At 38.3% G+C, this 15593-nt stretch overlaps 1 protein-coding gene across 2 annotated transcripts; it reads right to left on the bottom strand.

Annotated features, from left to right (window-relative positions):
- Window positions 1-1303: 1303 nt before the first annotated feature.
- tfcp2 (transcription factor CP2) lies at window positions 1304-14503 on the bottom strand. 2 transcript variants are annotated; one of them, XM_004560410.6, is made up of 16 exons: window positions 14127-14503; window positions 13623-13819; window positions 12529-12680; window positions 12308-12384; window positions 11518-11623; window positions 11157-11263; window positions 10729-10881; window positions 10481-10591; window positions 9882-9970; window positions 9680-9728; window positions 8080-8173; window positions 7709-7799; window positions 7476-7588; window positions 6584-6726; window positions 1605-1656; window positions 1304-1461 (listed from the first exon to the last, which is right to left on the bottom strand). In XM_004560410.6, the coding sequence occupies exons 2-16, from the start codon at window positions 13742-13744 to the stop codon at window positions 1424-1426; spliced, it is 1497 nt and encodes a 498-aa protein (XP_004560467.1). In that variant the 5' UTR covers window positions 13745-13819; window positions 14127-14503; the 3' UTR covers window positions 1304-1423. The 2 variants fall into 2 exon arrangements, with proteins under 2 accessions (XP_004560467.1, XP_004560468.1); XM_004560411.6 differs by having other exon boundaries at window positions 7482-7588; window positions 14127-14502.
- Window positions 14504-15593: the final 1090 nt, after the last annotated feature.

Here is a 15593-nt window from a genome sequence, read left to right as displayed (position 1 = left end):
CCGTAGTGCGCTAAATTAACCTGCATTTAAGCTTAATTTGGTTAACAGTATATGACATGCTAAAGTCTAGTCAAATGTAAGTGACTAGGCATCCACATCTGTACACCAAAGGGACAGATGTGGAGCCTGTGCTAGATAGTGCCAATAAAATATCATGTCTCCTTTTTTAGGAAAGCTTCAAAACATTTAGTTTAACACTATTTCATATTTTTAAAGAAAGACAGCAAATAGCAGCCAGTACATGGTTAAGTTTTAATAATGCCAATGAGATGAGGGGCAAATACGGCTATCGAGCCATCAATTCCATTTACAAAATACTCAACATAAACCATATTATTCACATTAAGCTCTGTCCTGCCGCAAAACTTATTTATTAGCATTTGTAACATCCAAAAAAAGGAAGCAGAGTAGATGTCAGTACGTAAAAAATAATTTTTTTAAATGTCAAAAAAAAACATGATTCATTATTTTTAAATTATTTTAAAACAATGATCTATTTCAAAATTATGATGGAAATGACCAAAAAACAAACAATAAAACGCCGGTGTGCTAAACAAGCTCATAGATACAGGAAGCAGATGGAGACAATTTGCTGGTGTTACCACGGAGATCACTAACATAGACAGTGCTTATCATCTTTTAAGACGATTAAGTAACAATCACATGTGCCAGTAAGCATTCTAAACAAACTGTGACAATCTAACAGTGTTTAGTAGCCTTTTTTTCCACAGAAGTAACAGGCAGACATTGTTAGCTTTCAAAGGAACCTCGGATATTTGGAAGGGCAGCTGGATTCTAACGGTTTCCCTTAATTGTCCAGTTGTTAATTTTAATACCTGTTGTACTATGATTCAACTGAGTGGTTGTGTTTCTTGCAGACTGGCTTGGATTCGATAAGGCAACCGCGCATGAAGAGGAGGACTCATGCTGAATTGCAGGCTGAAAGTCAAGTACTGTCATCTTAACAGTCATCATTTCTTTTGTTTTTTTTAAAGAGAGAACAAACGGCTGAACTCGAAGCAAAGAGTCTTGGCACGCCAGATGGTCAGGTAACAAACAACAGCAGATGTAGTGCCATTAACCTCCTCCTTGAGATGTAACCAACAGAGGGAAATGCAACCATTTAAGTGAGCAAACGGCAGGGTAAGACTTCACTGTGGAATCAGAGTCACTCCCTCAAAAGTCAGACGATAAGGTAAAGTTAAAAGAGGGGCAACTGCTTCAGTCGCATCTTCCTCCTAGCTGCCTCACAAGGTTTTTGTTTTGGGGTTGTTGTTTGTTTGTTTTTTTTGGGGGGGGGGGGGGGGGGGGGTGCATCTCCATAAAGGAACAGCAAAAAGTACAAAGCTCTAGAGCTCTAGAGGGGCTGACTGAACCAGGACTAAACAAGAGAGAAGGACTCGACAACTCTCCTGCCTGGGATTCACTTTAAGATTATATGGTAGCCGTCACTTGTGTCATCTGAAAAAGAAAGGAATAGGAATCAAAATAAAAATAAAAAATATCAGGGAAACATACTAAGATAAACTTGCAGCAAGACTATAACGCTAAATACCGTTACACTACCACTACCACACTATCATTTTTTGCTGCCATAGTCATACCTTTCATTGTGTCCAAAACAAAACAAACTTCATCTTGGAAATTCTGAATCATCTGTTGAGAGGAGAGGAAATGATTATGCAGGTGGAAAAACAACAATATCGTTTGCAGGAAAAAGTCATAGTCTAAAAATGAATTGGGCAACTTTTAGCTTTTATAACGACACATATTTACTGTGGTATCATTTCGATCGGGTTAAGTAATGCAACATTTAGTTTTGTCCTGAGTTGGATTCATTTTTTTAACTTGTATGGATGATGAGAGAGTCGGACCGCTGTGTGAAGTCTTCCCCAGCATATCCCAAAGATTCTCACTCGGGTTAAGATGTGGATGAGTGTGAAAATGATGTGTCACGCTGCCTGAACCACTCTTTCACAATTTGAGCCTCATGAATACTGGCATTGTCATCTCAGAATATGCTGTACTATCAGAGAGATGAAAAAACAAAATCTGCTGATGAAAACAAATTTAGTCATTCAATAGATTCAGGTAGTCAGCTGACTCTGGACCTAAATCCCAAATCCACAAGCTTGTAATGTAGGCACTAGTCTTGATCGGTGCATCACTTCATCCACATGTCTTCCTACCAGGTTCATTGGCATTGAGTACTACACCATCTGAGAAACTATGACATAACAGTCTTTTCTAATTCTGTTTTACTAGTATTAAGCACAGGCGTATAGACGAGTTTGTCCTTAAAAGAGGCTCGTGCACCTCTCAAATGGCCGCATGGTATCAGCTGCAGCTGAGATCATCATCTCAAAAACAAGAGCAAGCCTCACTCCAGATCATGTCCACTGCAATCATGAATTCATGAACCGAATCATCTGTAAACTTGGGAAACTGTTTTTTTGGACTGGAAAACAAACTTTTTAATTTAATTCGAAGCTTTATTTGAACATATAGACTGAAGCCAATTTTAGTTTAGTTTAGTGGAGATAAGAGTTATAATCATTGGCTAATTGACTAATTAAAGAAATTGGCAGATTAGTCAACTACCAAAATAATCTTTAGTTGCAGCCCTACTAATTAGCATTACTACTGAGTAGTTATTTTAAGGCTACACAGCTGTTCAGTTATAACTCCTTGAGTTCTCTTTGCATTGTGGGAAAATGCTTTTACTTTCACTATTAAAACATAGCTGTCTATTCCACTGCTGTTTTTCCCCCCATTGATCTTCAAACATTCAGGATTTATTCCAACCACACTTCTTTCTCCAAGATGGTGGTTCACCACTATCCTTCCAGTTTTTAACAAAGCGTTGCACAGGTTTTAACCCACTTTTAGTAGTTTAAGCAGTATCCTTGGTTGTTTTCTTTGTTTGCCAATAACGTGATCCAACATTTCCTAACAAATTTCCATAATAACAGGATGTCTTCTAACATGGGGTAAATAACCCCATGTTGAAACTCACAAATGACTGTCGTTTGAGCCAGGCAGCATTAAAAAACAAAAAACAAAAAACTGTATAAAAGTATGAGAACAAAAACTTTAAAGAAGTTAACAAGTCGTGTTATTATCTTCTGGTTCTTTTCTACTTTTTTAAAAACATTTGCCTGTCCTGTTGATATCGATCCACTAGAGCTGGGCGATATGAGATTTTTTCATATCACGATATGTTTTTTTCATTTCAGGCGATAACGATATCTATCACGATATAAGCCAAATAACTATATTTGTAAGATTTAAATGTGCCGTTGCTCACAAGTAAAATGTGAAATAATCAGCAGCTTGTTTTTATTTAAATATTTATTTCCCATAATAAGTTCAACAGGGTAGATGTACTTAAGGAACATGAGACTTTTTCAGATAAATAAAGGCAAATATTGCAAACTACACAAAAGGCAGCCGCTAAAGCGTTTAAGTTTCAAAACAGAACAAACAAAAACAGACTAAATTGTCAATTCCACTTAGAAACAAAATATTAATTCTAAAAATAAATCTTAGTTTGTTTTACAGAAGAACAGACAAAACTAACTTTTGTCAGTATCAAATAAACTGAGAACTAAAAGGAAATTCTCAATCTCTCCTTGTAGTATAGCTGAGCTTTTCAAACAGTTTTAACAGTTACTTTAGTCTGACAACAGCCGAATGACGAATTAGCGCTTCCAGTCAGAGACTGAGGCTACGTCCACACGTACACGGGTATTTTTGAAAACGGAGATTTTCCGTTTTCGTTTTAAAAAATAATCCCGTACACACATAAAGGCAGAAATGAAGGAAAACGCTGCTATGAACATGCCAAAGCAGCAGGTGGCGCTAGATTCCTAACCGTGCAGAAATGCTGGCCAATCAGAAGTCTAGAAGCCTCGGTGGGAAAAAGTAAACAAAGCTGGGGCATAGAAGCAGACCCGAGTCGTATGTGTGGAGGGACAGTAACTGTGTGTATATGTAAGCATTTAAACACTGCAGAGTAGAATTAACAGTAACAGTATTGTAGAAATTCATTTCACCGAAACAATAACGTGGCGCACAGTGTGACGCATGCACCAGTTTATTGTATTTCCAGACTTGTTTTCGGCACAATTTACAGTGCACGCTACTCTGTTTTTTGTCAGACTTGAAATAGCCGAAATACCTTCACACTACGGAACTTCTATGGCTCTTCCGTTCGACAATCTCTCCAGCATTGGAACCGTCATCTGTTTTCTCTTCGGTCACGCTCGGTAGATTTTTCTAGTCGGCACACTCATTTCCTCCATTACGCGCTGGCTCCATTACCCAGGGCAGCTGTGGCTACAACCGTAGCTTGCCTCCACCAGTGTATGAATGTGAGAGTGAATGAATAGTGGCATTGTAAAGCGCTTTGGGTGCCTTGAAAAGCGCTATATAAATCCAATCCATTATTATTATTATTATTATTATTACCCACTGCCTGCTTCCCAAACAAACACACGTGCGGCTTGGCACTTGTGCTGTACGTAACAAGTCACGCGACGTGACGCTGCGGCTGTGATTGGTTCGGCTCTGCGCTACTTAGTTTGGATTGGCTGACCTTTTTTTTTTATTTTTATTTTATTTTAAGAGGACAAGAGCGGCGAAGTCTATCGCGATAGCTTAATTTCTCTATCGAGTAAAAGTTATATCGCGATACATATCGTTATCGTTCTATCGCCCAGCTCTACGATCCACTAATTAAGGCAGACTAAATGTGATTTGTTGCTCTCCTAATGGTGTGTGCATATATATTTTCATGCAGGAAAACTCCTGCATCCTCCTGTTCCTCTCTCCTGTGAATATAGGTACATTTTAGGGCTGAACGATTATGGAAAATAATCTAATTGCGATTTTTTTGCCCCAATATTGCGATTGCGATGCGATATGCGATTATTTTTTAAGGTCTTTGTCTTCTGTATTATTAAACAAAGACAAGCAATACATCATATAGTATGGCCAATACTATATTACATTAATTTTAAACTGTTCTTTCCTGGAAGACAGACCTCTGTTATGATGACATGAGGTGATGCATGAATTGATGACTGACATTTTTATTTAACTTCTTAACTTCTATACCACAACAGTATATTTGAACATACACAATAGTTTATTTTTAGCTTACAAACATCTGAGCATAAAGTGGTGACAAGGAACCCTGGTGTAAACATTAAAATGAAAGTCAGTACAATGTGCAGATTGCAGAAATATACATAAAAAAAATCAGTGGCTTTACCACACTCAGTTTTTCGACATCTGTGAACTACTAGACTGTCATTCAATTAAAAAATAATATTAAATAAATAAAACTAATAAATAAAAAATACACACATCTTACTGATCTCTGCAGTCAGTAACATTACACATAAAGTGCAAACATAATAGCAATTGTATAAACACACACACAAACACGCCTTTAAAATTTAAAGGCGTGAAATTGGACGGTCTAGCCTTCTGATTAGCGTCACCGCTGTCTCGATGGAGTTTAATAAACTCGGCCGTCTGCTTCTTGCTATCTAAAATATAACCAGACACTGGTGTAAATTCTCGACTGTCTCATACTTCTGTTTAATAAGTTTTCTGTTTGACGTTTAGTCAGCTGTGTGAAAACCAAGGAGGAACCCACCCGGGGGATTAATAAAGTTTTATTTTATCTAATCTAATAACTTTAATCTCAGCCAAACCGATTTACTCACGAACAAACAAAACACGGAAAAAAGCCCAACAATAACATTTTTAGGTTGTCTAAGTGACTTATATATTACGTTTAACCCGAGCAGCGAAACTCCGCGGTGATCTGAAAATGATGTGCCGGGAGTTGTGCCGTTCTCGGCCGCATCAGTAACCCTCGAGCTCCCGGCTAGCTGTCGAGCTGGTGGGTAGCAGACGCCTCTGAAAACGTCGAAGCACTTTTGCAAATATGGGATATCTTGATAAACCGAGCAGATATTTGATGTTTACACAACTACTTTCTCGCCTGAAAATATGTTAAAAGTTTATTTTGTGACCCAGAAAGATTAGTATGAGTAATTTTAAAACTTAGTAGCGGCCGCCATTGCTGGAAACTGGAGTTTGGCTGGGCCGCGCTATGAATTCTGGGATATGGTAGTAATTTGGACAGCCTTCGGCGCGTCGCTGTGACGTAATCGGTCTACAAATGCGGCCTCAGGAGGATGCAGCCCATGAATTTGGACATGTCCAGAGTATAATCGCAGCCTTTGCGGTTAGAAAATTGCACTTGATCATGTCGCGATATTATCGCAAATGCGATATATCTTTCAGCCCTAGTACATTTACATAGCTCCACTATTCTGTCTGTGCAACTGCACTATTAGCAATTAACATCAGAGTTAGCTACATGGATCCAGTGCAACATTTAATTTTACCAAATCAATCCACCCAACCCACCCCAGGCGCAAGATCTACCAGTTTTCCTGGGGAAACCCTGTGCTTGAATTCATATATAATAACAGCAAGTCTCTACTGATTCAAAAAGTGCAAATCTTCAACTCACAGTAAGATCATAAGAGGGGGATTGCCTTACCTCATCACTAACCAGCACATGGATGCCAGTAGGGCCTTGTTTAAAGATCTGATTGATCTGCCTAGGTGAGATGCTGAACAGATGAGCAATTTTCTCTGTCAGTTCTGTAACCGTGAGTTCCTCCAGGTAAATGGCGTGATATACTGCAGAGAGAGAAACAGAAAGGTTAACACAAGCTAAACAACAAAGGACGCTCACTAGATATTAGGCATACTCAATTATAGCGAAACTAAATCATAATTGTTGCTTAGCCTTCAGAAGAATAATAGTGCGGGGCTATTTCCTGGCTGGGCACCTGTGAATGGTTTAGATCCTTAATATTAGGCTACAGTCACTACAGTAGACTAGAATAACACTGGACAGACATGACCAAAAGTTTTGTCACCACGTGCAATCAACTTGTTATCAGCCTGCTTATGGAAATGGTCATTTTGAACAGACAGACCAGGTTTGAGATCACTGTGTTAGCATTCTGTCTGCATTTAAAATTTAGACAACAATTTTTTGCACATCCTTGCCAATCTTTAGAGACTCTCCAGTTAGTATGAGTCCGACAAAGATGGTTTGGAAGAAGGCCTCCTCCCACCTGGCAACATTTCCATTTGCCTTGAATTAAAGTGGTCAACAGTTGGTTGTGACAACTACTTGCAACAGTCCCAGACATAAAAAATTTTTTTAATGCAATCACTCGCCAACCACCAGTTTTTCCTGTTTACAAGGAGGTTGCAATCCTAGCTTTACTCTAGTGTGACTGAGGCCCCTCAAAATAAAAATTAAAAAAAGAGAATAAGAAAAACTTTATTAACCCCAAAGGGAAATTCATTAGATTAAAAAAAACGTTTGGACGTCAACAAAGATAATGATTAAATTAACATAAATTAAATGAACATACACTGACCAAAGAAAGCGCTGGCAGCAGCATCTCCATTTTCATGTTTCGGATGCTGTTCCCGTGCCTGCTGAGATTCCTGGCAAACATAGATGGTGAGTCTTGGACGTACCACCCTGAATTCAAAGAGAGAAACAACTAAAATGCAGATGCCTAAAAACATTCATACTCTTTTTTTTTTATAAGTTAGGTAAATTATATATCCTAAGAAGGTAGGAAAATTTAATATAACCCACCGTCCCTTAAGTGCATTGAAGAGTCTTATACCATCAGCTGGCCCACAGATCTGAATAACATCCTCCCTGGTCAGCTTCAACAGGTCTACCCCTGGTACACAAAAGCAGATCCTATTCTCAGTCTCTACAAACACACGGTTGCTTTTACATAATTCGTTTTTAAATCAACGAATTATGATTCAAATTTGTCTTGTCATCTTTTACCTGATTTTAATTCTCATGTCTCCTTCAGTAAAGCACTCTGAATAACCTCTGGATATAACAAGGTGCTACTTAAATAAATGAGTACATTTCCAGAAAATATCTTTCTAGTTTCACATTAAAGTGCAGCCTTTTATCTTATGATATGGCCAAAGAGGTAACCATATTACCTGAGAAGTTAGTGAAGAGTCGACAGAAAGGGGAGAAGCGGTTTCTATGAAGCCACTGTTGTGCATCCTGTGGTGTTGCTGTTGGTAACAAATTCTGAAAAAGAAAAAAGAATTCATCAAAATACTCTGACATAAGCAACCGTGTCAGAGACCGTGTCCAGAGATGGGCAGTAACGCGTTACTTGTAACGCGTTACTGTAATCTGATTACTTTTTTCAAGTAACGAGTAAAGTAAGGGATTACTATTGCAAAATCGGTAATTAGATTACCGTTACTTTCCCGTAGGAACGCTGCGTTACTGCGTTACTAAAACCGTGATTTTTTTTGCGAGAATGTCTCATGACAGTGACGTAAGCAAGTGCGACGTTGGTGACAGCAGCTGTGTGCAGATCAACAATGGATAATATATCGAGTGCGGGAGAGAGTATGAGCGTGCAGCGTTTAAAGTGTGGAAGTACTGACCTTACTTTGAGTTTGATTCCATAAAAAGTGACAAAAACATTAGCGTCCATCGTGCGTGGGAAGAAAACTTCTTTTTACAGCGAAAAAAACCCCTAAACTTCCGAGCAAGCACCGAGTAGCTACGACGTGATGGGAAATTCACAGAGACACTCGCGCGGATTCTTCAACTGACCGCAGCACACCTGCACCAGGGTAACCCTCCGCCTACCCTGCTCCTGCTTTACAGGTGAAAATAGAGCAAAAGGACCGCTGAGTCTTTGACTTTATTTATTTTCTGCTGTGTTTTACTTGCATCTGTTTGAAAGAGTGAGTGAAAACACAAAAAATATTTTATTTTATGTGCTGGAATGTGTAGAAAATAGGTTTAAATGTTAAACTAATTTATTCAAGTCAGAGAATGTTGCATATAATTAAATGTTTTGCTTGATGCATAAAGTTAAAAGATTAAAACTGATAAAACAAGTTTTAAAAAGAGACTTTTCCATTTGATTACATTTTGTATGATGGATTATGTAGAAAAAGTAGAATTGGGCTGAAAGATCTATCACTTTATCACCTCTTCAGGTTGTAAATTGTGTTTTTAAAAAGTAACTAAGTAACTAAGTAACTAAGTAATTAATTACTTTTGAAAATAAGTAATCAGTAAAGTAACGGGATTACTTTTTTGGGGGAGTAATCAGTAATTAGTTACTGATTACTTTTTTCAAGTAACTTGACCAACACTGACCGTGTCACCATGGTTACCCCATCAAGTCAATTTGTAAAACATAAAAAATATTAAAATTGTAAACACACATCAATGAAGATTATCAAGAGCTGCTGGATTTTACCTTAAAAGGCAGGATTTTAGAGACAGGTAAAACTCATTTCAAAAACTATTTAGATATAAGCACGATGAGCTACATCATATCTGAATCTGACATATATATGACTCAAATCAGATATATATCAAATGCTTTCTAGTTACACACTGAGTCATATTTTATACTTGCTAATGAATCTCATCCCAGGCAGAAGTTTAACACCCAGATGTCAGCTTTGCATTTGAGCTTATTAAAATGCAGTTGCTTGGTGTGGCGGGAGGTAAGCAGCCGGTAAAATAAATCCAAATAAATCCACAAACTAAAAATGAACTTACATCTGCCACCTGAACAACAGGCTCAGGCTGGTGGTTTGGTGACCCGTTTCTACAAAGGATGAAAAATTTATCAGTTAGAAAGAAGCAATAACAACAAACTCCACATTAAGAAAAACGTAGACCTCATGTGTTGCCCTTACTAAACAAATAAGGCCACTACATGGATTTCATAGTGATTTTTAAAGTAATCCAGGCAGCATACCCTTCAGCCACTGGAAAGCTGTTGTGGGTGCTATTGAAGCCAGGAGATGGGGAGTTGTTGACATATGTGACCTCAGGCCAGGGAGAGCACTATAAAAGACCCAACATTTGTGTTACTGTAGCGTCTACATACATCACCAGTATTTTTGCTGCCAGTAGATTTGATCTTAGGTTTCAATTAAACTGAATTTGAGCCAAACTCCTTAAGTGCTTAGGAAAATGGATTTAAAAGATGGATGATTCCACATCCTTTGTGTCTCGCTGTGTCTGCGTCTCTTCCGCAAGTGTCAAATCACCTGTTATTTCCTAGTAAATACTTTTTAAAATCTGAGGTTAAAATGACAAGCTCATTAGTCACTTCAAGAAAAAAAACAAACTAAGAGTTATTTCTTTTGATAACCGATTTATCACAAAAACATTCTCTGGTTATGCTTAGAAAAAATGTTTTGTTACTTTTTTTAAAATAAGTACATAATATAGTTTGACAGTAGGCTAACATCAGCAGTCTAGTTAATTAGATTAAGTTAAAATTCATTTTGATTTCCTTTAAACTACTTTTATCCAAGCAGTGATTACTGCTTTGAGCTCTTATATGCTTACCTCTGTCAGGATTGTGGTTTCATAGGAAGGCTGGTACTTTTCCTTTTCCTGTGGCGCCCTCTTCTCCATCTTCTCCCTGTCTGTCTTCTGCTTTCTGTCTGCACCTTTAGGCTAGAACACGTCAAGTGGAGGAAATAAAGATGGTGAATATGGACAGTACTACCACAGGGACCAAATACAACATTTGCACTGGGGTGCATTATAGATTTTATTTCAGATTTTCTCTTTTTCCATGTCATTCCTCTGACCTTGAAGACTTTGACCTGACAGGAGGCAGAGTGAAGATGTTCTGTGTACTCTCCATTCTCGTTCTCCTTAAACGTGTCAATCTGGATGCGGAAAGGCACGCCCTTTTCTCCGCCATGCTTCCGCATGGTGAATTCTGTGCTAATGCAGTGAACCTAAAAAGGAAAGGAATATGAAAACAAAATCTACACAAGACTGATGACCTAACTGTAATATCAACAAATCATGCCAAAAGTGTAACATTAGTAAGTGCAGACTGACATTCAGTTTACTTGTGCAATAAATGAGTAAACCAAATGTAAATAGGCTCATCTCCGTCACGCCAAAGCACTCTAAACTGCCTCATATCACTATTGTTCATTTTAATTTAATAATACAGAGAATAAGAATTAATGACACAATCATTACTATGTGTTGCCCATCAAGCTACCTGGATAAAAACTGAGGTTCGTTTTGATGGGTCCCAAAGGAACTCCACCGTGTTAAGCTGAGTGGGGTTAGCCCTGGGGTCAATTATCCCCACTGACATCGGGATATCTGCAATGGATCAAAGCAAAACAAGCAGTTATCAAAGATGCTTTTGATATACACCATCTTCTCGTTATTGCAACCATGAGTATGAATTTCCGGTTTTGGTTAACAGTTGGTATCCTGAATTTACTTTCTGCAAAAACTATTTCATTGTTAGCACACATACAGGGCTACACAGCAACCACCTTGCAAAGCACAAATTCAGTATAATAAATACCTGATCTTATTGTTAGCTTTTTAAAAATATTTTTAATGCTCACCCAGGTCGAGAATGCGATCCCCTGGCCTGTTCCAGCGCCAGCCTTCCAGCTGCTGGTGCTCTGTGTATTGAAGTCGTCGGTCATGAAACACCACACGAATTATGCTCTGAAATTCAGAGAAAGTAATTTTTACTGAAGGATTAAAGAGAACATACACTATCGTTACCCTGGTACCCCAGCACAAGGGCTTAGTTCAGCCTTGCAATAAAGCGATGTGATTAGCTTGCCTAACTACTACACAATATAAGATTCTAAGCAATTTACAAAAGGCTGGTGTGAAGGAGATTCATCCAGATGTGGTCTTTGTCCCAAAACCTTTCCCTAGTGGCCATTTCATTCCCCATAAACACTTCAGCAATAAACAATAAAACAGATCTTAGCTGTTAGACTGTTTTTAATCTCTAGGTATAGTTTTAATGCTAAGAAAATGTCTTTGAGACTTTTGAGACTACAGACAACTGGCTGAGAAGTTGGCTGAGACACACACAATCTGTATTTTACACCACTGAAGAGATGCTTCTGACACACTGAAGAAACCTTCAAAGTAAAAGTTGATTAAAATTCATATTACACTGAATATAAGAAATGTAATCACACAAAAATGAATCATCCATTAATTTCATCTAACCCTGGAGTTACTTATTCCATTCTACTCGCAGCCCCCTGGGATTTTGTGAAGCATGGCTGGATGCAAGATGAGCCATTGGCTGGAGCTTTTCCAATAATATTTATACAGGTTTACACTAGCAGCTGCTGGATTATGCAAATATATTTTTAAAGATTTTCTTACCTTCACCATTTTGCCAGTGATTTCTGGAAGTTCCCCAATTTTCCGATTGTCAAGCATTCTAATTTCATAGGATTGCCCTGCAATGACAAGTCCACATAAAAAATAAATATATATGTAGGCAGCTGAATTTTCTCTCAGCAGCTTTTGACTTTGAACTCTTAGATATCATTAAATTTGCACAAAGTTGAAAAGTACACAGCAGCTGGGATCCTGATGCTGACCTTGGTTGAGGTAGGTGAGTGTTTCATCATGCAGTTTAACGGCTGGCGAGGTAGGTGCACACAGAACATACTGAAAGGGTAGGATCTTGTTGTCACTGTCCGGTGGGAGGTTGGACTCCTCCTGTTTGAAAATGGGAAGGGCAAGTACATCGCTGCAGAGACAAAAGAAAAACAAACTCGGTAAGCCGCCAAATTCTTATCACTTCATTATGCAATACAGAACATCTTTTATTCAAACAGGGCTTCTTTCAAAGGTTTTACAGAAAACCAGTCTAAACACTTATACTTACTGATTCGATACGACCTTCAGCCTCATGATACAAAAGGTCTCCCTGTCATTACTAGACAACACTTAAAACTGGCTGGAGAATTATGGTGTTCTCTAGCTTCACAGCTCAGTAACTACAATGGAGGCAACACTACCAAATACCAAGGTATCCAGTCTACATGTCACTGTTCCTCTCCACACAAGAATTTCTGAAACAAGCCACCACTTTCAACAGTTTTAATGAGCCAGAAAAGCATACAAAAACAGATGGGGGTTGGTGCAAAGTACTTCAATCAGCAAAAAATATTTTCTTTAAACTTTTAGATGAGCTACAGCAAATGAAAAAGCACAGAAGTGTCTGCAGATAATTACACTAATGAATTCAGGATATGCTACAGAGTGATAAGATAGATCAAATGCCCCAGGGAACTATTTTCTTCAAAGACTATTAGACTCCAGCTAATATTCTCCAAGTAGTGTTTTGGCTTTTCACTTTATCTGCACATGGCATTTAATTCGCACGTCTGCCAGCATGAAGAGATTTTGCCACTCAAACTGCCCACGTAGCAGTCAGAAAATGGGAAACACTGCACATAATGGATGCACCTAATCACTCATCTTTAAATTACGCAAAATGTCCAAATGAATTTGACATGAGCAGCTGTCTGAAGACAAACTACAAGATAGCTTACATCTTTAAAAAAATAAAGAAACCAAAACACTGTTCAACACTGTTTAATCTAATAAATTACCATATGGCCCATTATAAATGTAGCACTGGCTGCATTCAGTAAAAGGCCTTACCCGTCCAAAACTCATACTGTACCTCATACTGTACGCCCCCGCACCGAGTTCCTGGCCAATGCCGGACAGACTGGCATCAAAGTCCTGGACCAGTCCGGACTCAATCACTTCATCCGTGAGAGGCAGTTTCAGAGCCCACGCCATGGTGACGGTGTGGAGATTTTAACGGAGTGCAGTTCCGGTTGAAACTCGAGGCAAACGTTATCAGTTTCTCACAGCCTTTCAAGATTTAGAAGAGAAAGTAAAAAAAAGCGTGAGTGTGGCTCTGATGTTTAAAAAACAGTGGATATTTCTGTGTTTATTAGCAGGACATTCCCCCCAAACATGTTAAAAACACGAACCAGTCAGGTGTCATTAAGGAAAGCAGCGTTCCCGTGGTTAAAGATAACGGTAGTCGTTAACACACGTTTTATGTAACTGTGTATTGCTTACACACACAAACTTGTGTCACGCTAAAATACACTTTATGTCTTTACCTTTTTTTTTATTCACATAGTAAGTAAGTCATTGGAACTGCAAAGCTTACCTTTAGGTGGGAAGTGTGACTATTTGGTAATAACTGCAAGTTTTACGCCATCATGTCACGCTCCTTCGCCCAAGCGCTAAAATAAACATGTCGAGCTAACACCTTAGCTACGTAGCCTGCCAGTTCGTTCAGCTAGCAGGATGCTAGAAATCATTAAAACGTCCCGGGATGCTAGCCCTTCTCTAGCTTATTCTGTGGTTCGGTTTATTTGTGGTTAGCATATCTATACGTAAAAAGTGGTCAAAATCGCACGAGATGTTTAAATATATGTATTATAATGTCTTGCTTTTGTTTGTTTATCTAGCTTCCTCGGGAAAGGAGCTGCCGTAATTTCCGTTCCGTCTCCTTCTTTGTATCGTCTCAGAGTGCTAGCAAACACCGTTGTGACTCATTACCGCCACCCTCCGCTGAGGTCATGGCTGAAATAACCAATGACTGTTGCTTATAACGTGTCAGTGACGACAAATAATGCTTTTCTTCTTTTACTTTTTTCGGCAGCTCCCTTTACTGGGGCATTTTCCTTAAAATAAACCATATACAACAACCAGAATAAAACATAATGTCATTTACCACACAAGACCATTCCACTCAGCTGGATTCCTAAATGACAAATATCCACAGGGCATTTCATCCATCTTTATGGTCTAAAGATTTTCCTTTCACCAAGAATCTGTTTAATTACCATAGCACTGTCATAAAAGACCTGATTTAATCCAATGGCTTGTGTAGTTTTCTTTAATTTAAAGCATACAACACACATTATCAATTGAAAAGATGCTGGCAAATTGTTATCCAACAAACCATAAATTAGAGATTTATAATTCAGGTGGAATCTTACACCAAAGTCCCACATTGTTATCCTGAACTCTGAAACAGTCCAATAAAATATGCTGTTGTGATTCCTCTTCACTGCAAATATGGCACTATAGCACGCTTTTTAGCTGTCACATAACAACTCCAAGGCAAAGTAGCTGTCACCAGAAGTTTTCTGAGAGAGATCAACCACCTCCTCCACTCATCTCTCATCTCCTTGGATATCCTTTTGTTTTTAATTTTTTTGAGCTCTGCAGGATACCCATCACCAGTTTTTGTTTCTTTTTTTTTCTCCATATTTAAAATCACTCACCAAATTAAAAATCATTTTACTTGACCAACCACACCAATAAATTCTGTCACAAAATCCCCAAGGATCCTTTTCTACTATGCGCCTCATTTCTTTTTCCATAAAGAAAGGTCTCCAACCAAGCAAGCTTTAAAACAAAAATCATTAATTAATAATTAATTAAACTAATCAACAAAATTATTTTTAAAAGCGGGAATAAAGGTGGTCACATTCAGTTTGTCAACCTGTCCAACACAGCAAGAATATGTTTATTGAGGCTGTGAACAAAACCTTCACAGAGAATTAAGCTTCTATTGTAACATGTAATCTAAACTTCCTAAATTTTGCCCTTTGTTCATAGCATC

Source organism: Maylandia zebra, linkage group LG20, assembly GCF_041146795.1.
Source record: "Maylandia zebra isolate NMK-2024a linkage group LG20, Mzebra_GT3a, whole genome shotgun sequence".
Lineage (NCBI taxonomy): Eukaryota > Metazoa > Chordata > Actinopteri > Cichliformes > Cichlidae > Maylandia > Maylandia zebra.
This window is presented reverse-complemented; position numbering and strand designations above follow the sequence as displayed.